The sequence below is a fragment of the Ahaetulla prasina genome, chromosome 1 (genome assembly GCF_028640845.1).
Source record: "Ahaetulla prasina isolate Xishuangbanna chromosome 1, ASM2864084v1, whole genome shotgun sequence".
Classification (NCBI taxonomy): Eukaryota; Metazoa; Chordata; class Lepidosauria; order Squamata; family Colubridae; genus Ahaetulla; species Ahaetulla prasina.
This window is the reverse complement of record NC_080539.1, coordinates 221299899-221325574: the sequence shown is the minus strand read 5'-3', so window position 1 is coordinate 221325574 and position 25676 is coordinate 221299899. Positions and strand designations below refer to the sequence as shown.

General features: G+C 41.9%; 1 protein-coding gene across 9 annotated transcripts in view; it reads right to left on the bottom strand.

Annotated features, from left to right (window-relative positions):
* The window catches only part of COBLL1 (cordon-bleu WH2 repeat protein like 1), a 121986-nt gene that overhangs the window by 24114 nt on the left and 72196 nt on the right, over positions 1–25676 (bottom strand). For all 9 annotated transcript variants that reach the window (XM_058191570.1, XM_058191535.1, XM_058191544.1 and 6 more), the window contains 5 exons: positions 14283–14484; positions 10157–10385; positions 8605–8643; positions 4855–4952; positions 3503–3742 (listed from right to left, as the gene is read on the bottom strand). In XM_058191570.1, coding sequence (XP_058047553.1) covers positions 3503–3742; positions 4855–4952; positions 8605–8643; positions 10157–10385; positions 14283–14484 — 808 coding nt within the window. The remainder of the gene's footprint in view (positions 1–3502; positions 3743–4854; positions 4953–8604; positions 8644–10156; positions 10386–14282; positions 14485–25676) is intronic.

Sequence of the window (25676 nt, the reverse complement as noted above, 5' to 3'; positions counted from 1 at the left end):
GGGAAACGAAACATTTATTGTGGAGAAATATATAGAGAAACAACTGGAAAGTTGGAGAGCAGTATAAAGGATGGAAAGGAGAGCAATGGAAGTCAGAGTGCAGAGATATATGCATGAAAATGAAAGAGTGGGGACCTGAAGGACCACCAGATAGAAGAAAGGGGAGATGTGGACCAATTAACCAATTGGAATGGCAGAAATAGATATAAAGATATTCTAACTAAGCTAAACCAGCTACAGGTACCGGAACAGACTTGTAAGTGGATCACAAGCTTCCTAACAAACAGGAAGCAGCAGGTGAAGCTAAGCAAGATCACATCAAATACCTGTACAATTAGCACAGGGGCCCCCCAAGGCTGTGTGCTCTCCCCACTTCTCTTCTCTCTGTATACCAATGACTGCATCTCCAATGATCCATTTGTTAAGCTACTGAAGTTCGCAGATGACACAACAGTGATTGGTCTCATTCGAGACAATGACGAATCCGCATATAGACGTGAGGTCGAACGACTAGCCTTGTGGTGCAACCAAAACAATCTGGAACTGAACACACTCAAAACCGTAGAAATGGTGGTAGATTTTAGGAAAAACCCTTCCATACTTCCACCTCTCACAATACTTGACAACACAGTATCAACAGTAGAAACCTTCAAATTTCTGGGTTCTATCATATCGCAAGGTCTCAAATGGACAGCTAACATCAAAACATCATTAAAAAAGGACAACAAAGAATGTTCTTTCTGCGCCAACTCAGTAAGCTCAAACTGCCCAAGGAGCTGCTGATCCAGTTCTACAGAGGAATTATTGAGTCTGTCATTTGCACCTCTATAACTGTCTGGTTCGGTTCTGCAACCCAACAAGAAAAACACAGACTTCAGAGGATAATTAGAACTGCAGAAAAAATAATTGCTACCAACTTGCCTTCCATTGAGGACCTGTATACTGCACGAATCAAGAAGAGAGCCGTGAAAATATTTGCAGATCCCTCGCATCCTGGACATAAACTGTTTCAACTCCTACCCTCAAAACGACGCTATAGAGCACTGCACACCAGAACAACTAGACACAAGAACAGTTTTTTCCCGAAGGCCATCACTCTGCTAAACAAATAATTCCCTCAACACTGTCAGACTATTTACTGAATCTGCACTACTATTAATCGTTTCATAGTTCCCATCACCAATCTCTTTCCACTTATGACTGTATGACTATAACTTGTTGCTGGCAATCCTTATGATTTATATTGATATATTGATCATCAATTGTGTTGTAAATGTTGTACCTTGATGAACGTATCTTTTCTTTTATGTACACTGAGAGCATATGCACCAAGACAAATTCCTTGTGTGTCCAATCACACTTGGCCAATAAATTCTATTCTATTCTATTCTATTCTATTATATTATATATAATATTATAAGGGGCATGCATAAGAGCACCAGCGTGCCTACCGTTCCTGTCCTAATGTTCCCTTTGATTGTATCCAATTTGTATAGTTATTTCATGCTTATACTTATATATACTGTTGTGTTTGACAAATAAAAATAAATTTAAATTTTTTTTAAAAAATAAAGATGATCAATGAAAAAAGTATGGCCTGTTGAGAGGATTTTGGATTAGGAGATGAGGTTGAAGGCTTGACTCCGTGTCTGGAGGCTGTGAGTGACTGGGTCGACCACAACAAACTGTGACTCCAAGATGGAGCTGCTATGGGTACAAATATTATCTGGTTCTACGAATGCTTCATCTATTATTCTAGAGCTGGTGCATTTCCCAGGACACAGCTTTACCAGGAGTGTGCCAAAGTACAAACCAGATTAAGACATCTGGACAGGCATAAATTTAGGCTTGCTTTACACAGCTGCTTACAGATTCTTAACTGCCATAACCAGTTTACTTTGATATTATTTGGACAATGCACTGAGATGGCCACTGCCTTTTCCCAAAGGAAAACTGATTTTTTTTAAAGTTACAGATTGCCAAACCTCTGTTAAACAGCGCACTCTTGTGGTTAAGGCTTTATAAAAAATTGAAATAACTGTTATACTTTTAGGCGAACAAAAATACTATTCACTGATTGCACTTATGTTCCATTCATCTACTGGGCCTGGTTTTCCTTTTCTTCTTTCACTTTCTCTTCATCTGTACAGCATGCTCATATATTCTAGGATATTAGAAAAATGCCTTTTATTCTAGATTCAAAGTGTTGTCTCAGTACACATATTCCCATTTACGCTGATATACTTAGCTTTGATTTTTAATTGGAATTCACAACTGAGAATCTATGCTTTACTAAGATATTACTAACGGCATTAATTTCCCCCCTCAAACTATGCTGGAATAAATTCAGCATGTATGGGGTTTATATAGATTGATTTGACCTGGCAGCCTCCTTTATAACTTCATTAAAATGCTTTATTATAGAAACAGGCAAGGTTATTAAGATAAAAACATTGGTTTTAAACATCTCATGTTCTCCCAGTAAGTAAAATTTGATTTTTTTTAAAGGATCGGACATGTTTCTAATAATGCAATGGTTTGAACTACTTGGGAAACTTTTTTCCAGTAATGTATTTAACTATATTTTTCATAAAGGGATGAGGAAGACAATCTGGAAAAGATAAATTTTCAAATCTTTTTTCATTTTATACTTAAACTATACTTTTTCACATTTAATGAAAATACAGAAACTATCTGTTTGATTGGGAAAGCTGAAATCGAATTGCAATTTGATATTGCTTCAAAATACAATTTTAAACAACCAATGCAACTAGTTAAACTTATGATTACTGAACTGTTTTGATCATATTAAGCTTTTTCAGCACTTAATATTAATATTTAACTTCCATCTACAAATTAAAGGTTAATATCTAAAGTCACTGCTTTAGAAATCTGATAATAAATGCTACTTTTGAGTGAAGAAGGATTCTATGAATAATGAATTCCTCCCTAAGCAGAATTATCAGATGTCCACATATTTCATTTGAAAGTATAAGAATATACACTTTGATTTGGAAGTTTTCTTCAAGGATTTTAATAGGAGCAAAGTTTTAGCGTGTTCCTCCATGTCTTATTACCATAAATGTAAAAAAAAACTTGAAACACAGGGTTACATCCCAAACTCATAAATTTCTTATGATCTACCCTGTCTACGTGTCCGATATATTTATCATCATCATCATCATCATTATCTTAGCCATTGTCTATCCACTGCAGGATGAAGGCCTCTTCTACATGTTTCCAACCAATATGGTCTTGAGTTTTCTTTGCTAATTAGGCCCGCAATACTTGGTGATGTCATTGATCTATTATGCTCAGTGTGAAATCTGAACATAAAGAAGTAATTTTGTGGCCATGGTTGATTTATCATCTAAATTTGGCTCAAGTCAACTCTCACAATTTAATTGGGAGGTATGATGGTGATTATTCTCATTAAACTATTCAGACATTATTTTAAAATTATTCCCAGCGAGAAATAAAGAGCAAAAGGTTAATGACCAACCTTATCAGTTTCATCCACACTACTGGATTTCAGCATACAGATCTTAGGTTTGTCCTGGCTTTGAGCAAGATCCTGGGGCACACTTTGAGAAGCAGGCATGGGAGGCAAAGGCGCTCGGCGCTTTTTGGGCATTTCAGAGGGCAGAGTGTTTGAGTCGTACTGTTTTGAAATTGAACTGGATCTCACAGCAAAGGCTGGCCTTGGCTTGTTTATGAGTGGTGTTGCAGGAGCACTGGCCGTCTTATTGAGGTTGAGGTGGAGATAGGGAAAAAATGATTAGATTTTCAATCATCCAACTTCTTTAAATCAAGAATTATTCACATTACAAGGCCACATTCAAATGTAGCATAAACAGGGTGCTGTATGGCCCTCCTGAGCTCTGTTTTCACTAGCAGACCGCTTGGGGCACCACAGGCGCCCTGACATGAGTGACGCTGAACTGGCCACACCCACCCTGCCACACTCAACCAGCCCGAGGTCAAACATAACCCAGATATAGCCCTCAATGAAATTGAATTTGACACCACAGTCTACGGGGAAACTAGCTAGCTATTTACATGAGACAAATATAATGTAATGACAAATATAATCTATTCTTATTTATTTATAATTTAAATTTTCACCTATCAACAATTTTCAATCTTTCCATTTGTCAACAATTCTGTTATATTCTGGTTCTGCAATGTTTTGCAAATATTCTCATTCCCAAGCTCAGAAAATCCATTACACTGAGTGGGAAGAGTAAGACAGAACCACAGACGGTCTTATTCTATAGGCAAGGGGGAGATGTGACAATATTAATATTTGCACAATGGTAAAATCTAAGGGGCAAAAGAAGAAGGGGACGACAGAGAATGAGGTGGATGAATGGAGTCACTGAAGCAGTAGGCGTGAGCTTAAATGGACTCCAGAGGATGGCAGAGGAAAGGAAGGCCTGGAGGAACATTGTCCATGGGGTCGCAATGGGTCGGACATGACTTCGCAACTAACAACAAAATCTAAGAAGCAGCTCAAAACTAGGGTCTTGGGAGCTTGGATGGAATAGTTCCCTTAGGCTGCAATCTTTGGATAATAAGGAAGCGCTGGAACTGATATACTGAGGATGCATGTTATGTGTGTAAGAGAGTATTTCCTAGAAACAAAGAAATAGGGATACTTCATGACTTTTGATCAGGAAAGATCAGGAAATATGAGCCACTTGCCCTATGAGAGAAACTGAAAGAAGTTACTGGGCTAAAAAAATAACCACTCCAGTTAACTTAGCAGGACAAACTATCCAGGCCAGCTCAAAATGACCTGCTCAAGCTTACCTTCTACCTTATCATAATTATAAACATTTATATGTTTGTTACCTGTTGTCGTTTCTTTTTGCTCCGTTGAAAAATGCCAAAGAATCCTTTATATTCTTTCTCCTTCAAATTCTCTGAATTTTGTGCATTCTGAAAAGAGTCTTTAAAAAAAAGTATCTTCATGTCACAACTTCTAGTTTCTATTCATATTTTCTTCACTGCACCTCTCTTTCTATTATATAATAGATCTTTGAAAATCAGTACAATGTTCAGTAGTATCAATGGGAAACTATTATGCAATATAGATAATAAATCTTGAACAGGACATTTAGTCTGACACATTTTCTACCATTTTAGATTCAAACTATTTTATCTATATCAAATAGATAAAATCTGCATATCTTTTTCTGATTAATATATAAAATAAAAGCAGTTTAAAACTCAAAGTTGATTCTTTCTATGCAAAATTCTCAAAGAATTGCCCTTAGCAAGATTTATTGCAAAGAAATGAATGGGGTTATATGAATCCAAGCAATTGAATTAGTCTGCATTTAAAATCAATGCATCAGAGCAGAGGGTTTTTCATTTTTCTTCTAATAGCCTTCCTGTGAACAGTGGTGGGCATTGTCACTGAAAAACAGAAAAATGTACAGCTACCTGTTTACCTAACAATCTCCTCAATTTTCAGTAGTCTGGGAAGTAACTATTATACCTATACTATATCATAATTCCTTCTACAGATTAACAGAGTTGGAAGGGACCTTGTAGGTCATCTAGTCCAACCCCCCGCCCAAGCAGGAGACCCTACACCAGTGATGGCTAACTTTTTCCAGACCGAGTGCCCAAAGCGCACGCGTGCCTCAACTCCCAAAATGCAATGCACACACAGCCGTGCATGCACCTCCCGCGCATGCCCAGCCCCACATGTACACCTCATGCATGTGTGCACAGCCTCTCCTGTGTGCCCCACCCCACGCATGTGCATGTACATGTACCCCCTTCGCATGTGGGCCCCATGCATGCACGCACCATGTATGAGCCCTGCCCCCGCACACACGGCCCCCACATGCGCCCTGTTCGCCCGTGCATGCATGGCAGAGACCCGAAGACCAGCTGGCTGGCGGGAGGCATGTGCGCATGTGCGGCAGAGCATGCCATAGGTTCACCATCATGGCCCTACACCACTTCTGACAAATGGCAGTCCAGTCTCTTCTTGAAAGCCTCCAGTGATGAAGCTCCCACAATTTCTGAAGGCAAACTATTTCATTGGTTGATTGTTCTCACTGTCAGAAAATTTCTCCTTATTTCTAGGTTGAATCTCTTTCTTGATCAGTTTCCATCCATTATTCCTTGTCTAGCCTTCTAAAAAGCTAATCAGCTTCTAAAGGCTGAATGCTGGATATTTTTTTATTAGTGGGATTTTTTTTTTTACAATAAGAACAATTTTTAAAAATTGAATAAGTCAGTTCAGGCTCTTTGCAACAAAGAGGCAACTGGTAATGAATAAATGATTTAGCACAGTAAAAATTACTTCCCATTGCAAATGGTGCTAGAGAGATAAGATTGTCCAAAGTTGACAAACAGGCATTCTGCATAAACTCTGAATGAAAGCCATCCCAACCAAGAAAGAAAATATAAAAGTCTATAGTATCTAGCATCCCCATTTGGTCAGGGTAGGATTACCAAGGGCAACTGAAAGTAATCCTAAAGATCTCATTTCCCTGGCCCCAAATAAATGTATCTGAATTTCTATGTGCTATATACAGTATATTTCTATACTGTATAGATACATATATCACCACAAAACTAAAAAAATAAAAAGGCCAGAGTCTTAACCCCCAAATTAAAGCAATACACACCAATTATAACTGTATGTTATCTATCTATCTATCTATCTATCTATCTATCTATCTATCTATGTATCTATCTATCTATCTATCTATTTTTTTATTCATATATATATTCATTTCTATATATAAAAGAAAGCATATGATAGTTTGGAAAGATGAGAAGAATGTCAAATAGTTACTAAATTAAAACCATACATAATTGTGAAAAGTGTTATGAATGCAAGAATATAATTTGGGAGTCGCTGCCATCTAAAAGGGGTCTGGAGTTTGATTCAAATACCGTATATACTCGAGTATAAGCCGAGTTTTTCAGCACGTTTTTTGTGCTGAAAAACGTCCCCTCGGCTTATACTCGGGTCTATACGGCTTATACTCGAGTTTTGTTTTTTTTTTAAGCCCCTCGGCTTATACTCGAGTATATACGGCTTATACTCGAGTTTTTTTTTTTCTTTTTTTCACATTTTACCGGAGGGAAGCCCTGCCGGTGCAGTGAGAGGGCGGGGCGGGGGAGCCGCCAGCCTTCTCAGCTGAGGGAGGGAGGGTTTCCCCAACCGGTAGGTGCCTCATTTCCCACCCTCGGCTTATACTCGAGTCCCCAGTTTACCCCAGTTTTTGGGGTAAAATTGGGGACCTCGGCTTATACTCGGATCGGCTTATATTCGAGTATATACGGTAACTGATCTAGAAGCTTATTATACAGATCTTGAAAACAGCTATGCATTTGTTCTGGAGAATCAAGCTACATAAAATCAGGAGTACTAAACATTGATTAATCAACTGGTCATAATCTTCTCCATCAAAAAATCCTTCTTCAACAAACATTTTAGAAAATCTACTAATTAAAATGGCAATATTTCCTTCATGTTTAGAGTTGTTACCTATATCAATTTACCCAATCTTCTTGTAAAAGTTAGATTATTTCTGGGTAAAAATATGAGTCTCCTCAGAAAGCAAGCAATTCTAGCTTCCATCTCTTTAAAACTTCCAACACTTGATTATCCTTAGCTGGAACCCTAACCTTTTAATATTACATGATACAAAGGAGACTCCACTGTTATTAATATTTTAAAAAGTAAAAATATTATGTCACATCTGTCGATGTCCTACTTAGGTTCTACTGATGCAAAAAATGGGAAAAAGTGGGGAGGGGGGGAGAAGGGGATTGAAATAAAAATAACTTTCAGGGAACCATATTGGGGAAAGGCAAAGAAGTCTACTAAGATATTGATATTCCTTTGTACTTAAAGAAATTAAGCAAAATATTATACTAGTTTAGAAAATATATACAGATTTCGGATCTACTAACTAACAATTTTATTCCAAGTTTACAGAGCCAATTTCTTTCATCAATACTATTTGAGGTTTATTTTTATTTTGCTATATTCCTAGAATTTGGATGACATCAAAGCATCAGGCATCACGATCCATTTGCAACAATGGAATACAGTACTGATACGTACCATCTGTCAACATTTGAATTAGGATTTGTTTTTCCCATAAAGGAGATTTTTAAGAAAACAAATCATAATCTTCAGAGTAGTAAATAATAGGTTTTCTAGATACCTGTTTCCCCTTTCTCTCTTTCATTTTTTATCATTATGATGAGCATTGATTTTATACAAATACAATTTATTACATTTTTTCACATTTATTAATTTGGAGGAGACTGGTCAAAATTGAGTTTCTACAAAAAGAGATATTTACTAAGAGTGGAAAGTCATAATTTTTTTTTCTTTCTCCTCCAGTCCTTATGCCACTTCTCAGGTAATTTCAAAGAAAGAATTAAGCACAATTACTCTATTGTCGTTCAACAGTTATCTGAACACTGAAAAGTAATCCTATATCAGTGTTATCCCATTTAGATAAATGATAATTAGTATTGTGGATTCTAACATCATTGAACAAGAATAGTTGTGAATCTTAGTGTTTTATTGTTTGTATCTCTAAGTTCAAGATGATTTACCTTGTAATGAAGACAAGGTGTATTCAGTAGTTGGCGTGACTAGAGAGACAAAAAGAAATGCAAATTTAATTGTATTTAAAATGCTTCTTTACAAAGTTCAAAAGAACAGCTGAAGGTTACACAGACAAGATGAAAAAAAAATCTATTTGATCCAGTAGTGGGTTGTTACCGGTTCACCCCGGATCAGGCGAACCGGTAGCGGTGGTGCCGGGAAGCTCTACCCACCTGGCCGGATGCTTCTGCGTGCATGCACACAAGCAAACTGGTAGCAAACCCACTACTGATTTGATCCCATCTAGAAAGGCCATACTGTAAATTAGTGGACAATACAACTGGTGCACTATAAAATGTCCCAGAAGCATATATATGAAAGCTGACTGGGTGACTTTGGGCCAGTCACTCTCTCTCAGCCCAATCCACCTCACAGGGTTACTGCTGTGGGGAAAACAGGAGGAAGGAGGTCTGTTCAAAATTTTCTCCACCTTGAGAAATTTGTAAAAATAAAAACAGGATAGAAATAAATGAATAAAGTATTGCTTAAACCACTCATGAAAGCCTTTGTTAAACAAGAGTATTTTCTTAAGAGTCTCACATACTAACTTTCCTCCAAAATACGCCTTAAAAACAACCAAGAGAAATAGATTGGGCTGATATGGTATGACTGGCCTAAAACCATCCAGTTTCTCCTAAGTCCTATTCCAATACTATAACCTGTCAACCCTGAAGCTGACCTGGCTGAAGCCATCTTGGAGCTTCAGTGTTACACACTGGAGCGAGGGATAGGGAGAGGTGATTAGAGATAGCTGGGGTTGTGTAGTCAAAATGAAATACTTTCTCCTTGGAACCAAGGACGTTCTCACAGCTGGCTGGAGGAAGGAGTGATATCACTTGACCAGTGGAGGCTGCTTTGATTGGGCCATGTGACTGATTGTTTAGGATTGAGGGAAAAACTTTTACTTTTAATTAGATGAAAACCGTGGGTGACTTCAGAGTCGGTTTTCACCAGATATGTGCCAATTGGATATTTCCAATAAAGCTATTCTTTGTGGAATCTACCTGCCTCGGAGTTTTTGCTTGCGGTGGATCTATTACTTGGAACCCTGACATAACCCAGATAGTCTTACTTTATGGCTTATCTGACACCATTTGCACTGGTTTCCCATGCCTTTTATGGTCAGCAATCAGTTAGGGACGGGATTGTTCCTGAAAGCTGAAAAGTGGGAAGCAGAATGAACTTTGAACATGAGAGTTAGTAAAAAGTGGTAATAGAAAAATTGTCTGATTTGGATTCCAGAATTAGCAAATATGAACTATGAAATATTAGAAAGTTACTTTATCTAACATATTATGAAGATAAACTAGCAATATAAATTGAAAATGAACTTAATATATTATTTATACTATTTTTTAAAAAAAACCAACCATGCATTGTCTTTTATTTTAAATGAATAATGGGAATGCAGAAATAGAATTATATCCCAAAAAAATGTAATATATTTACAGCATTTCTTTCAGCAAACAACTCTGAAGACAGACAACCCATAAGTCTTACCTCTGCTGACATCCATCGCATATAATTCTCTGAGTCCAAGGTCATTAAGGGATTTTGTCAGGTCAAGAGCCTCTTGAGATTGATAGGTCTTTAGCAAAACAGTGTGTAAAGGATCAAAATCACATTTGCTGCCGATAAGATGCACGATTTCTTGAAGTGGTGCATGAGGACTAACTCGGACAACTGTCTTCTGTGTCTTCTTGTAATTTACCACAACTCTCACAGTTTGCTAAAACAATATAATTTTTTAAAAAGAGTTCAACATACTGTGCACAATAGCTCTACAGAGTCCATTAATACAAAACATGTTTGCAATACATAAGAAAAATATCATAGAGTAGTAATTCATTCCCATATTTCTTCAAGTCTTCTAAGAATATACGAAAATTTGATTACACTTCACAGTTCCCTATAAGATACGAAGCTAGGCCTCCCTCATTCACGAATTGGAGCAGGGTTATTTTTAGCTATTAATATTCTTTCCTCTCAGGAAAAGAGGAAACAGTTGTAAGTATAACATCAAGTGCAATTTGCTCTTATTAAAAGGAAAGGCCTGCCAGGATCAATTTTTAGGATATTATGGAGAAGTTGCAAACAAACAGAAGCAGCATTCATCTCCTCTAGGTAAATCCCAAATCAAATAATTGCAACCTGAATAGGTGAATCTAAAATATGGATCAGCAATGGATCTTTTTATGGGTCAAATAACATGATTTTGCCTTGATTATCTGCTTGAGAAGTATAAGCTTTACAAATAAGCAATACATTAGTGGTCAAAGTATTTTTTTAATTGCATATTAAAATATTCCTGTTATTCTTGTAATATTTTACCTCAAAAATTTGCACAAGGATACAACATCTCACAAGATTAAAGCACTCTTATTTCAAATGTCATGAAATTTCAGTTCATCTGAATTAAAAAATAATAATTTTGTGGAACCACAACTGCTGACTATGCAGGATCACAAGTACCTTGGTATCTTTAGTTGACACTAGCTGATGATGATTACCCGGAGTTGCCTGGGTATTTATTTATCCCAATCTTGTATTAGACAGGAAAAGGAATGAATTATATCTTTAGTGTCAAATCAATGCAACTTTATTCACAGGGTTTTAAAAGTATAAGCACAGTATACAAATTATAAAGTAAAATATTATTCAAATTAAGAATAATATTAATTTAAGACAAAACTTGATTATAAACAACATTTCTAGTTTCACCTCCAGGAGCAAGAATAAATAAATTCTGTGGTGAACCAACAAAATAAAGTTATCTGTGGGAGAAACATGGTGATTGCAAATCCACTCCACAGTATTTAATAGACTGACCTTGTGACTTATTGATCATGATTGAGAATGCAAGTCTCAATTTTTTTTTCAAAATTTTTTCAAATTTTTTTCCAGAGAGTAAGTCATCTGTGTACCAAGTTTGGTTAAAATTGCTCGAGGAGTTCCAGAGTTATGGTAGAACAAACAAAGACACACACACAGAGGAGTGTTAGGAATGTGTTAACCCCCCACAGTATTTGTTTCCAGAGAGTAAGTCATCTGTGTACCAAATTTGGTTGAAATTGCTTGAGGGATTTCAAGAGTTATGCTGGAACACACACACTTAGACACACACACAGAGAGACAGACACACACCAGGGGTGTCTTACCCCCACAGTATTTGTTTCCAGAGAGTAAGTCATCTGTGTACCAAGTTTGGTTGAAATTGCTGGAGCCGTTCTAGAGTTATGCTAGATCGTATATATATACATACATACATAGGTCCTTTTTTATATATATAGATAGAAGAAGAAGAAGGAGAAGGAGGAGGAGAAGGAGAAGGAGAAGGAGAAGGAGGAGGAGGAGGAGGAGGAGGAGGAGAAGGAGAAGGAGAAGGAGAAGAAGGAGAAGGAGAAGGAGAAGGAGAAGGAGAAGGAGAAGAAGAAGAAGAAGAAGAAAGATAGATAGATATGGCCTAAAGCAGGATATTACTGCTTTCTAACATATATACATACATATATACACATATACATACATATATAAATACATACATACATACATATATATATATATATATTTGTTTTCTGAGGTTTTCGCGAGTGTTTGTATGTAGGTCTTTGGTTATTCGGGTTTTCTCCCGCGTAAAATTGGAAGTGTCTTGGCGACGTTTCGACGAAGTCTCATTTGTCATCTTCAGGCTTCAGCTTTGTGTTTCTGGGAGCAATGTGTGATTGCAGCTGTTTCTTCCTTTTTAAGTGCTAGTGGGGGTTTGAACTGATTGGGTGGGAGCTTGGCTGTGCTCTGATTGGATGGGGGTTTTTTTGTGCTCTGATTGGATGGGGGGGTGTCCTGTTTGGGTCTTCTTCCCTAGTCCAACACCTTAAAGCCACAGGACACGATATTGACTTTAAAAAGACCAGAACTATCGCCAAAACTGAACACTTTAACAACAGAATAATCAGAGAAGCCATCGAGATAGAAAAACGCCCACACAGCATGAACAAACGAGATGATACCTCCCGCCTACCAGCCATTTGGAAACCCGCCCTTATTGACAAACAAGTCCCTAACACGAGGAATGACACCAGACCCACACTCATGAGGTCCACACAGGATGTCACTACCACACATCCACCCAGAAAGCAGACCCAAGCCCACACTGATCATGAAGCACGACCAAGGACCAGAAGCCAGACCGCAGCTGCAACATTAGCCATTTCAAACCCCTCCAATCCATACATACAGCAGACAGACACCCACTATGAAGATGTAGCACGACCACAAACACGAAGCCAAACAACAGCAATGCAGCTCACCAGCTCAAATCCCCCTGCAACTCAGACTAATCTGAGCACAACCAAGCCCCCACCCAAACAGGACACACCCCCATCCAATCAGAGCACAAAAAAACCCCCATCCAATCAGAGCACAGCCAAGCTCCCACCCAATCAGTTCAAACCCCCACTAGCAGTTAAAAAGGAAGAAACAGCTGCAATCACACATTGCTCCCAGAAGCACGAAGCTGAAGCCTGAAGATGACGAATGAGACTTCGTCAAAACGTCGCCAAGACACTTCCAATTTTATGCGGGAGAAAACCCGAATAACCAAAGACCTACATATTTATTTATTTAATCAAATTTTTATACCGCCCTATCTCCCGAAGGACTCAGGGCGGTTTACAGCCCGATAAAATACAAATATCATACAAGATAAAAACATTAATTAAAAAACTTATTTAAATAGGCCAAAATTTAAAATTACCATTAAAATGTTAAAACCCCATTACCTAAAAATTAATAACTAACCCCAGTTAAAATTAAGTAAAACTTTTAATCCAGTCCCGCTTGAATAAATAAATGCATTTTCAGCTCACGGCGAAAAGTCCGAAGATCAGGCACTTGGCGTAAACCAGGGGGAAGTTCGTTCCAAAGCGTAGGAGCTCCAACAGAGAAGGCCCTACCCCTGGGGGCCACCAGCCAACATTGTTTGGCGGACGGCACCCTGAGAAGACCTTCTCTGTGTGAGCGTACAGGTCGGTGGGAGGCATGAGGTAACAGCAGGCGGTCCTGTAAGTACCCGGGCCCTAAGCCATGGAGCGCTTTAAAGGTGATAACCAGAATCTTAAAGCGCACCCGAAAGACCACAGGAAGCCAGTGCAGACTGCGTAGTAGTGGTGTTACATGGGAGCAACGAGTGGCTTCCGTTACTACTCGCGCAGCTGCATTCTGGACTAGCTGCAGCCTCCGGGTGCACCTCAAGGGCAGCCCCATGTAGAGAGCATTGCAATAATCCAAACGAGATGTAACCAGAGTGTGAGTGACCGTGCATAAGGCATCCCGGTCAAGGAAGGGGCGCAACTGGCGGACCAAGCCATATACACATACATACACACACACACACACACACACACACACACACTTACATATATATATATATATATACACACACACACACACACACACACGTGTATGTGTGTGTATCTCAAATCAAAACCCACGATAATTATAATTCAGAGAAAATTTAATGAACAATTTTGAAGTTACCTCCACAGTCGTTAGAAAAAAAATTCACCTAAGAATTAAATACACAAAAAGCGTATGAAGTAGAGGAATGGTAAGACTTTACTGACTCTCTCACCTCTGGGATGATAGGAATAGGCTTTTTCTTATCCATTTGTTTTGGCTTTAAAATCACTTGGTCAACTTCAAGCATCCCAATAGGTGTATTAGGTTTGAATTTGATTGGTTTCTTCTCAGGTGACATCAGATCAATAGTGTGGCTTGCAGGATTTAAATGGTATTGTGCACAAAGGTATACCAGTAAGTCCATCATTGGTTTGCTAAAATAAAAAATGATTGAATATTATATGGAAATATCCAATACACTACATCTTTTATCTCAGGCAAGTTTACAGATCAGAATATAGATAGCAATTCAATATTTTTATTTTTCCAGGAGCACAGTATATTCCTGCAGTACTGAAGTTATATTCAGCTAAGAACCCCACATAATTATTCTTTGGGGCTCAGATAGGATCTTACTCCTCTTTTACTCCTTTGGGTATGGCAATCCAAATTCCTAAGAGCATATTTCAGGTAGCGCACTGTTTCACAATTGCAGTAGGGAGGCAGGACTAGCCAAAATCAAAACAGGAGTATGGATTTACATTTTTGCACATTGATTAAAACTACTCTTTTCCCCTACGGGTTTGAGATCTCTTCTTATAGAACACAATTTCAAATCAGTATGGTTCAGGACCATCTCACAAAAACTCCAATATCTTGGTTTCTCTTAGCGCACTTAAACAATGTATTAAAAATCTGGAAATCCAACAAGATTGGGCTGCTTTCCCAAGAATGTTTATTTGAGCAGTCAAACTCTCCCCTTTAAAGCAGCAAGATATTTATATCAAATAACCGTTCCAAAAATACAAAGGGCACTAACCCTTAAGGGCACTGCAATGAACTTCCCACGACAGTTTTGGAGGGCCAATACAAAAAATATACCATATGAGCTGAGATTGTGCCCCTGTGGACAACGGGTCATTGAAAGTGTAGCTCACATCCTCTATAACCGTGATGGCGAACCTATGGCACACGTGCCAGAGGTGGTACACAATGCCCTCTCTGCGGGCACATGAGCCGTTGCCCCAGGACAGGTCTGATGCGCATGCGCGTGCACCTCCCACCAGCTGGTCTTTGGGTCTCTGCCACGCATGCATGGGGGCAGGGCACATGTGCGTGCACATGCGCAGGGGGGTGAGGCGCATGCGGGGGCCTGCACACACATGCATGGAGCAGGTGCATGCGGGGGGCATTTTTGTGCTTTGGGCACTTGGTCCGGAAAAGGTTAGCCATCACTGCTCTATAAGGACTCACGAACTCAATTTATAACACCTTACCTAACAAAACATCCAGGAAACACTGATCTTTTTTATGTGCAACTGTTATCAAATCAATATGAAATAGCTTCTCTGAATGTGGCCAAATTCTGCTATGCTGTAGGTAAAATTAAGCAAACTTTAATGCCCACTGTTAATCCACCACCAATCACAATATATTATTCTATCTTTTATTTTTATTTTTCACTATTGTTTTAATCCTTTATTTGCTGTTGTGCGACCATAATAAAGATTGATTGATTTTACTACACTGTGACAGTGATTAGTAATTAGTATGAAGATATAAGTAGGTATCATTCTAGCACTGCCATTTGCTGTGGAAGCCACTGCATAATAGTGACTGCCTTGACTACAAATAATAATTTTTTCATGCATGAAGCTTCTTACATTCCTAAACCTCTGAAGCATTTGAAAGAAATTGATTGTATCGCTCATAAAGGAATTCCTACAATGCAATCCCCACCCACATTAACAATGCTTAGAATTACTACACTTTTTGTTTCTCAGAAAGGTAACTAGCATTATTTTGGATTGGGGTTGATGTTATCTGCGGTTTAAACTCTTCTATCAGAACCTTTATAAGAGATTAGTCATTCTTTTCCTTTTAATCTGTTCAGGTGTTTGCTTTATCAAAGTGATTATTTGTTTCCAACAGCTGGGTACTTGCTGACAAAAGCCAGCTGCCTACATTGATATCATGAAATGCAGTTGCACAGAAGTATCTGAACACCTGGGCAAGAAAAGAAAAGAACTTTTGTAGAAATGTCAGTGACTATTTTTGGGGGGGGAAAAAAGAAAAAGTTTAAATTAAAAAGTTGAATTTAATTTTCCATATACAATATTGACATTCCATACTTTCACCATAATCTGTACCTTTAAACTAGTGTTTGACTTGGTCCCGATAACAAATAGAAGAGATGATGTGAAATCAATTACTTACCTCCTAAAAAAAGTTTTCACCCACAATGATAAGAGCCTTACTTTTTTAAAAAAAATAATCTAATTATTTTGGCTTTCCATCCAATTAATTGTAAACAGAACTGGTATGCCTTAATATTTTACTTACAAAATATTCATTAGTAACCGTTTTTTTAAACAGGGATCTACAAAAAAGCAAAGAACGTGAACAAATTAAAGAGTTTCCCTAGAAAAAATAGCTTCAAGAAGGCAGGAAAGAGATAATTCATTGAGTAATAGGGAATATTGTTTTGAAATTTACAAATTTAGGTTTTAAATACTGAAAAACTGGCTACCTATAATTCTTTAGTTATCTGAGCAATCAACACATACAGATTTGTACTGCGCAAAACAACACTCTAAAACTGTGTTGGCGAACCTGCGGCACATGAAACCGTCCCGTGCCTAATGCGCGTCCTCGTCAGCTCCCGTCTCTTTCCTGTGCTCAAACATGCGCCGGTCAGCTGGCCATCATGCGCGCAGTGTTGGTGGACCCCGGAAGTGCGGCAGTCCATCGCACATGCGTGAGCTGGCACCCAGCTCACGCATGCGCGATGGACCGCCGCACCTCCGGGATCGCCAGCACCATGCGCGCGATGGCCAGCTGACCGGCGCATGTTTGAGCACAGGAAAGAGACGGGAGCCGACGAGGACGCGCATTAGGCATGGGACGGTTTTGCATGCCACTTCCGGCATGTGTGAGTAATCAAGAATCCATGAAAAAATATGAATAGTAGGTTATCTTGGTTCTTTTGATCCTTCACATATAGAAACTATTTAATAGGAACGAAAGATGATATCTGACAGTGTCAAAGCAAGGAACCACAAACCCAAGGAATTAGTATGGAAGGACTCACATCTCAACACATCAAGAAGGCATCTATAGCAACAGCAGAGGCTCTGAGGCTGAGAAAATATTCCACCATATTTGCTCAGATTCAACTGCAGCATGAAAGGAACATGGCAAATATCTACTCAATTCTTGGTTGAAGATATACGGCAAGAAACTGAATCCATTATTTCTCCTGTGAAAGAAGATACTTTGTGCGGACAGAAACTGAACTTACTTCAGTTTATGCAAGAACCAAAGGTTGGAAAGAAGTGTTGGTGTGTACAAATAATGCTTGTAATTTTTTCTTTCTTTCGGATGCCAAATTTAGAAGCGAGCGCATCGAACTCAATGGCATTCCCCTCAGCATATATCCAGCAATCTGATGTAACGTTTTTACAAGTTTCTCTAAAGTGAGTCAGTGTGCCTTCAAACACAAGGCTGTGAACATGAAAAAGGAGGGAGGTGATAAAAATAGCCAAAAACAGTTTAGACCTGATTTCAACATCTCAGGGGGGATGGGGGGAGAACAGTTCTTGAAAGAATGAAAAGATCATATAGATCTAACAGTTTAGGATCAATAGTAAGGCTGAAAACATTGCTTAGAACGGGATCTGTGGTTCCTACAACAATGCCTAGAAGAGGAGGAATGCTGATTAATTGATGACACAGAGTAGTGTTGCTCTCTATTGTATTCACTCTTTAATACGGTTTCAAGGTTCACAGATAGACCAGAAGCATGACTTTTCAATGCCAATATCTTAACAGAAATCAATATTTTGAAAACCATGATCTGCTCCTTGGAGAGATAGGATGGTAGTCTCCAATACTCAAAAATGGTGCATATCAGGGGTGAAATCTAAAAATGTTTCCTACCGATTCTGTGGGTGTGGCTCAATTGGTGGGGGTGGCTTGGTGGTCAGATGACTGGGTGGGCGTGGCCAATAACAATAAATAATAAAAACAATAAACAAAGTATACAAAAGAATAAGAGGTACCAAAAACCAACTTTCACACTTTACACACATACAACACAACACAACTGACTCACACACAATGTAAAAGCAGCTGCACTTCACCCAAAATGGCCCTTGCAAAAAGCAGGAACCTCACACAGCCACAAAAAGCTCAAAAACCAACTTTCACACTTTACACACACACACACACACGCACCACAACTGACTCACATTCACACACATACACATACACACAAAATGCCACATACAGCTTTGTGAGATTTTGTGTTTGTGTAGTTAGAGTGAAACACTACAGAAACACACCAAATCTCAGAAAGCTGCACAAATATTTTATTTTATTATTTTATTTTATTTATATTTTTTAGATCAGGGGTCTCCAACCTTAGTAACTTTAAGGTTGTGGACCTTAGAGTCCACAAACCTTAAATTCCCAGAGTTCCTCAGCCAGGAAAGCAGGCAGATTAAGTTGCTGAGGAGATGGATTTCAGGCAGGCAGCTTCAGTTGCTAGCTGATGCAACTGATGTAAAGCATGACTTTCCCAGCCCGAAAGGAGCAGTTTATCAGGTAAGTGCTTCATCGCAGCCCAGAACCTCTTAAAAGGAGGTTTTCTACAAGCTCTTTGGCTGAAGAGCTTATAGAAAACATGTTTTTTAAGGTTCTGGTGATGAGGAACTCAGCTGGGATCGCCAGAAGAACCTTTTAAAACCTTTTTTTTTTCAACCACTTGGGCCGAAAAGGATGTTTAAAAAAAGAGTTTAAAGGGTTCTAACAATCTCAGCTGAGCTGCAGGATCCTCAAAGGCTTTTTTTTTTTTAACTTTTAAAGGCACGTTTTTGGCTGAAGAAAAACTGCTTTTAAAAGTAAAAAAAATTACCTCTGATGAAGGTGCGGCTCAGCAGAGGCAGGGGGTGGGGCCAGGTATTTTTGGTACCGGTTCTCCGAACCACCGGCCACCATCATTACTGGATTGGGCAAGCCGGTCCGAACCTGGAGCATTTCACCCCTGGTGCATATGCTATGCATCTTATCTCATATATTATCCAAAGCCATTCTAGTTTCTGATCCTCCTTATCACTAGAAACAATCAGTATCCCAGTGCAAACTTGAACTTTGACAAGTGGCCATCACTACTAAATATCACTTTGTATTAATGTTAAGAGAGTGTCATTTCAAAAGACTGAAGGTTGATTTATATCTATTCAAAAATATTGAACCTGTGCAGTAATTGTTCACATAAAGGATACTGATTGTTTCTAGTGATATCTTCATAATGAGAAAAAGGAGACTGGTCTATTAGCAGTCAATCAGATGAAGACAAAAAATGAGGCAGATTCTGAATACAGATACAGTCATCTAGAGCTTAAGAAATGAACCAGTCCATCCATGTAGCCTAAAGATACACAGCTATGAAATCTGAGTGGATTACAATAATCAAGGATTGGTAAGAAATGGCAATGAAAAGATTAAAAGTATCTAATTTTGAAGAGAATAGGAGACCCGAAAGTGATGTAAGAAAGGCAATCTTATAATTCTAAACCCCAAGAATCCTACAATAGTTCCAAGAACTGAATCCTGGATGGTAATGGACATTGGTCCTACCTGAATGTCCTTTCTCTGTTGGCGGGACCAGCAGCCAGGCATGGGGAGTGACTCGGTCTGTATCCAATGGGATCGAGTCTGCTAGTTGAAAAGCACCTCCTCCTCCTGGTGCCTTCCAGCTTTCGGACGAGGATGATGCGGCAGACCGACGCACTGAGCTGTAAAACAGGAACTGCAAGAATATGCTATTATGCCTCCCCGGCATATGACCATGAGAGCCGAATGACCTCTATAGAAGACAGGAACCGGGCGTTCAGGAGGGGCTGGCTGCTGGTCCCGCCAACAGAGAAAGGACATTCAGGTAGGACCAATGTCCATTCTCCAGCAGGCGGGACCAGCAGCCAGGCATGGGACATACCAAAGCAAGTCCTATCGGGAGGGATCCGCCCGGTCCGGGTTAGAACCCCCTTCTAGGACCCTTTGGAGAACCCTGCGGCCGAACGCCGCATCAGCAGATGCATAGGAATCGATCTTGTAATGGCGTATGAATGGATTCGGAGAAGACCATGTGGCTGCTTTGCAGATTTCCTCTAACGGAGCCTGAGTGGCCCACGCAGCTGAAGTAGCCGCGCTTCTAGTAGAATGCGCAGTGATGCGACTTGGAACAGGAATTCCCTGAATCTGATATGCTCTGGCAATGCATGCCTTAAGCCATCTACCGATGGTAGAGGAAGATACCTTAAGGCCGATGGTGGTTGGTTGAAAGGACACAAAGAGAGCCTCCGTCCTCCTGAGAGGCGGTACGCTTGATATAAATACGGAGGGCTCTCCGGACATCTAGGGTATGCCAGGACCTTTCCAGCGGTGTGCGGATCTGGAGAAAAGTCGGAAGAATGAGCTCTTGTGATCTATGGAACAGTGAGTTAACTTTAGGCAGGAAGGTAGGATCTAGCCGGAGGACCACCCTATCTGAGTGAAAAGCAGAGATCCGCCCTGGTGGAAAGGGCAGCAAGTTCAGAAATTCTGAGCTGAAGTAATGGCTACTAGAAAGGCCACCTTATATGTCAAATATTGCAGGCCACACTCCGCAAAGGTTCGAAGGGCCCTTGGTGAGGATGTTAGAACCTTCGTGAGGTCCCAAGATGGATACCTGTGGACTACCGGAGGACAAAGGTTGGTTGCTCCCTCAGAAATTGACGGATGAGGGGCCGGTGGGCTAGGGAGCGTTAGCACCGCAAGTTAAAATAGAAGAGAGAGCAGCTACCTGTCGTCGAAGCGTGTTCGCTGCCAAACCTTGTTCCAATCCGTGTTGAAGGAAGATCAGGATAGTGATCGTAGAAGCGTTGGTAGGGTCTATGTTCTTGCTTGAACACCAGGTGTAGAAGGTGCGCCACGTCGAGCCGTAGATGCGAATGGTGGAACTACGACGAGACGCCTGGATGGTGTTGGCGACGTTGGCAGGTACATGTCTCTTCCTCAGGAGGCTCCGCTCAAGCGCCAGGCGGTCAGCTTGAACCACTGAGGGTCCTGATGAGTCAGCTGCCCTTGGCTGAGCGAGATCTTGGTCTGAGGAAGTTTCCACGGGGGAGCCACTGAGAGAGCCACCAGGTCCGCAAACCACGGGCGCCGAGGCCAGTGTGGAGCCAGCAAGATGAGTTCCGCCTGTTCCCTCAGCATCTTCCTGATAACCTTGGGTATTGTCGGAATGGGAGGGAAGGCATAAAGGAGGCCGGGGGGCCAAGGGCTGCGCAGGGCGTCTATGCCTCCGCCCCTGGACTGGGTACCTTGAGAAGAACCGATCCAGTTGACGATTGTCTCGAGTGGCAAAGAGGTCTACCAGCGGGTTCCCGAAGCGGAGTGTGATCTCGAGGAACATATCCGGATTCAGTCGCCACTCCCCCTGGTCGACTGAGACTCGGCTGAGCCAGTCGGCCTGTGTGTTTGCCACCCCTGATATATGAGAGGCCCGTATGGACCTCAGGTGAGCCTCCGCCCAGAGACCCAGTTGCACTGCCTCTTGCAAGAGAGGCTGAGAATGGGTTCCCCAGGCGGTTCACATGAGCCTTTGCGCCACATTGTCCGTTAATACTAGAATGTCTTGATTGAGAACAATGTCCTGAACGATAGTAAGGCCAGATGAATGGCCCTGAGTTCTAACCAGTTTATGTTGTGGGTCAGGTCCCTTGGGGACCACTGACCCTGAGCCATGTTTGATCCCAGATGGGCGCCCAGCCATGAAGACTGGCATCTGTTGTCAAGATTAGGCGTTGGGGTTCCTGAACTCTCTGCCCTTTGACAGGGCTGGGAGATCCACCATAAAAGAGAGTGTCTGACTTGTTGTGGAAGTTGGACAAGTATTGGTGACGAGCTGTGTGTGCCTTTTGATAGGGAGTAGAAACCACTGCAGTGTCCTGCAGTGGAGACGAGCCCAAGGTACAATGCCGATGCAGGAGACCAGTTTCCCAAGAGTTGGGAAAGGGTCTTTAAAGGAATAAGGCGCCTCTTGGTTACCCCTGACTAGATTCTGTAAATTGGTGAGACGCTCCTGTGACAGATAGACCCGCCCTCATCGTGTCTATGATGGCCCCTAAGTGTTGGATTCGATTCAGAGGATGTAAGTGACTTTTGGCCTTGTTGATCGAGAAGCCGTGGGCTTCTAGAACCTGAATGGTTGTGGACAAATCCGCTGCCGCCAGGGTCTCTGATCGAGATTGAATAAGGAGATCGTCCAGATAAGCCTGGATTCTGATTGGAATAGCCCGGAGATGCGCTGTGAGAGCGGCCATTAGCTTTGAGAAGACCCTGGGGCCGAGGAGAGCCCGAATGGAAGGGCACAATATTGGTAATGGAGACCCCCGTGGCAGAAGCGGAGGAATCGTCTGTGAGCCGGAAGGATAGGGACGTGTAAGTATGCCTCCGTCAGGTCTACTGACGTGAGGAAGTCCCCCTCCCTGATGCTCTCCAAGATGGACTGGAGTGACTGCATCTTGAACCGCCTGTAGACTATGTGGCGGTTCAGAGCCTTCAGGTCGAGGATTGCTCTCCATCCCCCCGAGGGCTTTGGAACTATGAACAGTCGGGAGTAAAACCCCCGACCGTGCTGATCTCGTGGCACCGTTTGGATGGCCTGAATTGAGAGAAGATGTTTTATGGCCGATGCCACGAGCAGCCGTTCGTCGGGTTGCAAGATAACGGGCACCTGACGAAATGGCCCGGGGTGGAGAGGAATTCCAGGATAGACCGAACCTGATTGTCTCCTGACCCAGGAGTCCGAGGTGGACTCCTCCCATTGGCTGGCGAAGAGCGCCAGTCTGCCCCAATGGGAGGGACGGGCAAGCAGTCAACGTGAGCGCCTGAATGGGCGACCTCTCCCCCCCCGAAAGGGCCGCTTGAAGGAACCCCTCTGACCTTGACCTGCCTGTCTATCCTGCCTATCCTGTCTACCCTGTCTGGGGGAGAAGGGTCTTTGGGTTCTGGAGGTTCCAAAGGTAGGATCAGCCGCCTGAAGGGACGAAAATATGGGGTTGGTCTGGAGTCTGAACGCGGGACATGCTTGGAAGGATTTTGCGCTTGTCCTTGGTCTCTATAAGTAAAGGATCCAAGGCTGCTCCAAAGAGTGAGGTCCCCGAATAAGGGGCTGAGGCCAACCTCCATTTGTTTTTGGCGTCGGCTTGCCAACGCCTAAGCCAGAGAAGGCGGCGTGAGGATACTGTGGAACCAATCGATTTGGCAGCAAATCGAGAAGCATTCAGGGTGGCATCGGCTGAGTATTCGATGGCAGCTATAATCTTGTTTAAGTCCTGATGTGACCGGGAGTCAGTGACTGGTAAACGGTCCCGCAACTGTTTTAACCATAAAAGGGCCGCTCTATTAAAGAAAGAGGCCGAGGAAGAGGCCCTAACGGCCCAGGCAGCCGCCTGATGACTCTTAATCAGGGTTTGTTCGGCCCGTTTGTCTTCCGGGCGAAGGGTTTCCTCTGGAGGACCTGTGACCACAGATGGCCCTGCTAATGCAACTACTGGGGCATCAACTGTGGGGATTTGCAGTAATTTAAGGAAGTTAGGTTCCAAATTATACAAGCGACGGTCCAAGGCATTAGGATTAGGACCAGTTATAGGAGTGTTCCATTGCCTATCGACTACTTCCACAAAGAGCTTGGGGGCAGGCACCTCTTCTGACTCGACCACGGAACTGAAAACAAGTCCATGGGTGGATCAGTGGTCTCTGAGGTGGGAATTGGGGCCGGTCGGGCCACTCCCAGCCGGGTAGTGACCTTGGCCTTGTGTAGCAAAGACCGAAATAATTGTGGGTTGAAGAGACCCACAAAGGAGGGTTGGTCTGGAACCAAATCCTCATCCTCAGAGAGGTTCTCATCCCTAAGGTCCCCTTCATCCCCCAGTGAGGCCCGAGATGGAGAATGAGCCTGGAAATCTTCAGCTTGAGGTGTGGAGTAGTCCTGCACCAAATCGTGACTAGTTTGGGATGCTACATATTCTGAAACCCATGAATGGGTTCTTGTCTGCCTGGAAGCAGTAATACCCCTCTGAACAGCAGCTGCAATCATTTCTGCCATAACTGCAGGGTCATTAGCCACTGGGGCAACTGCCTGGTGACTCACAGGCCCCATTGGAATAGTGGCACTAGAAGGAACCTCTGCTGACTCAAGTACTGGCGTGCATGCAGGTAAAACCTCCATTTCAGATACAGAAATAGGACAGAATAAATCAGAATTGGGCAGAGGTTGGGATGAGTCTACAGATATATCAGGAGATAAAGTTAATGGAGCCCCAGGAGACTGCACAGGAGGCTGAACTGGTAAGGAGGTGGATTGCTGTTCCTGTATAGTATCAGCAGATTCCCTCACTGCCCTAGCAATGGCCCTATCCATAGCCTTCTGGCGTTGTAGGGCCTTCTTTTCAGAAGTCTTAGAAATAGCCTTTTGGGGCTTAGAAATGGAGGATTGAAGTGTCTCTGACCTTGTGGGTGCATGAGAGCTCGAAGCACTAGGCCCTGGGCTTGGACTGGTCTGATGTTGCTTCCTTCTACTAGGCCGGACTGGAGGAACGGCGGCCATCTTGAAAGGCCTAACCGATAGTTAGGCCTCAAACCCCACGTGGACAAGGCCTGGATGCGAGGCCTATGAGCCTTTAGAGGCCCAAGCCAAGGCCTATTACAGAAATGACCTAGGACAAATTATAATTAAATTACCATTTAAATAAAAATTCAGTGGGGAAATTTTTCCATTCTCTAGGGCCTACTAGGTATTTTTGCCACGTGGCTAGTAAAACCGGAGGTGGCTAAAAGGGTAATCATACTCACAGACTGAAGGCCTCAGTGAGTGGCCGGAGAGCCAGTCGAAGATCGATGCAGAGGCCCTGCTGAGTCACCAAGCGATCGGGAATGAAGCCCGGGAGCGCCCACGAAGATCCGGTGACTGGAAAATAGGCCCATCAATGGCCTGATTAAAGACGCCCCAGAGCTCAGGTAAGGGCAGGCTGGCCGGCCTAGACCCTTTTATGGGTAGGCCGAGGCGATCGGGAAGCCCCGGGGAGCGCCCAAACTTAATATTAATTAAAGCCGCCACGCGGCTGTGTTTTAAATTCGGCAGCCGCCGAATTTGCCAGCCACGGGGAGGCGTAATTGAGGCCTAACAGCCTCCCCGTTCTTCCAGCAGCTTCTTATGCTGTCCCCAGCGGTATCGGGCTGAATCGCCCTTTCTCGCTGGGGAGGGGGAGAGCTCACCTACAATGGGAGCCTCAACCCCTATACCAGCAGCTGGGAAGGAATAAATAGGGCTGAATCGCCCTCCTAATTACTTAAGAAAAGC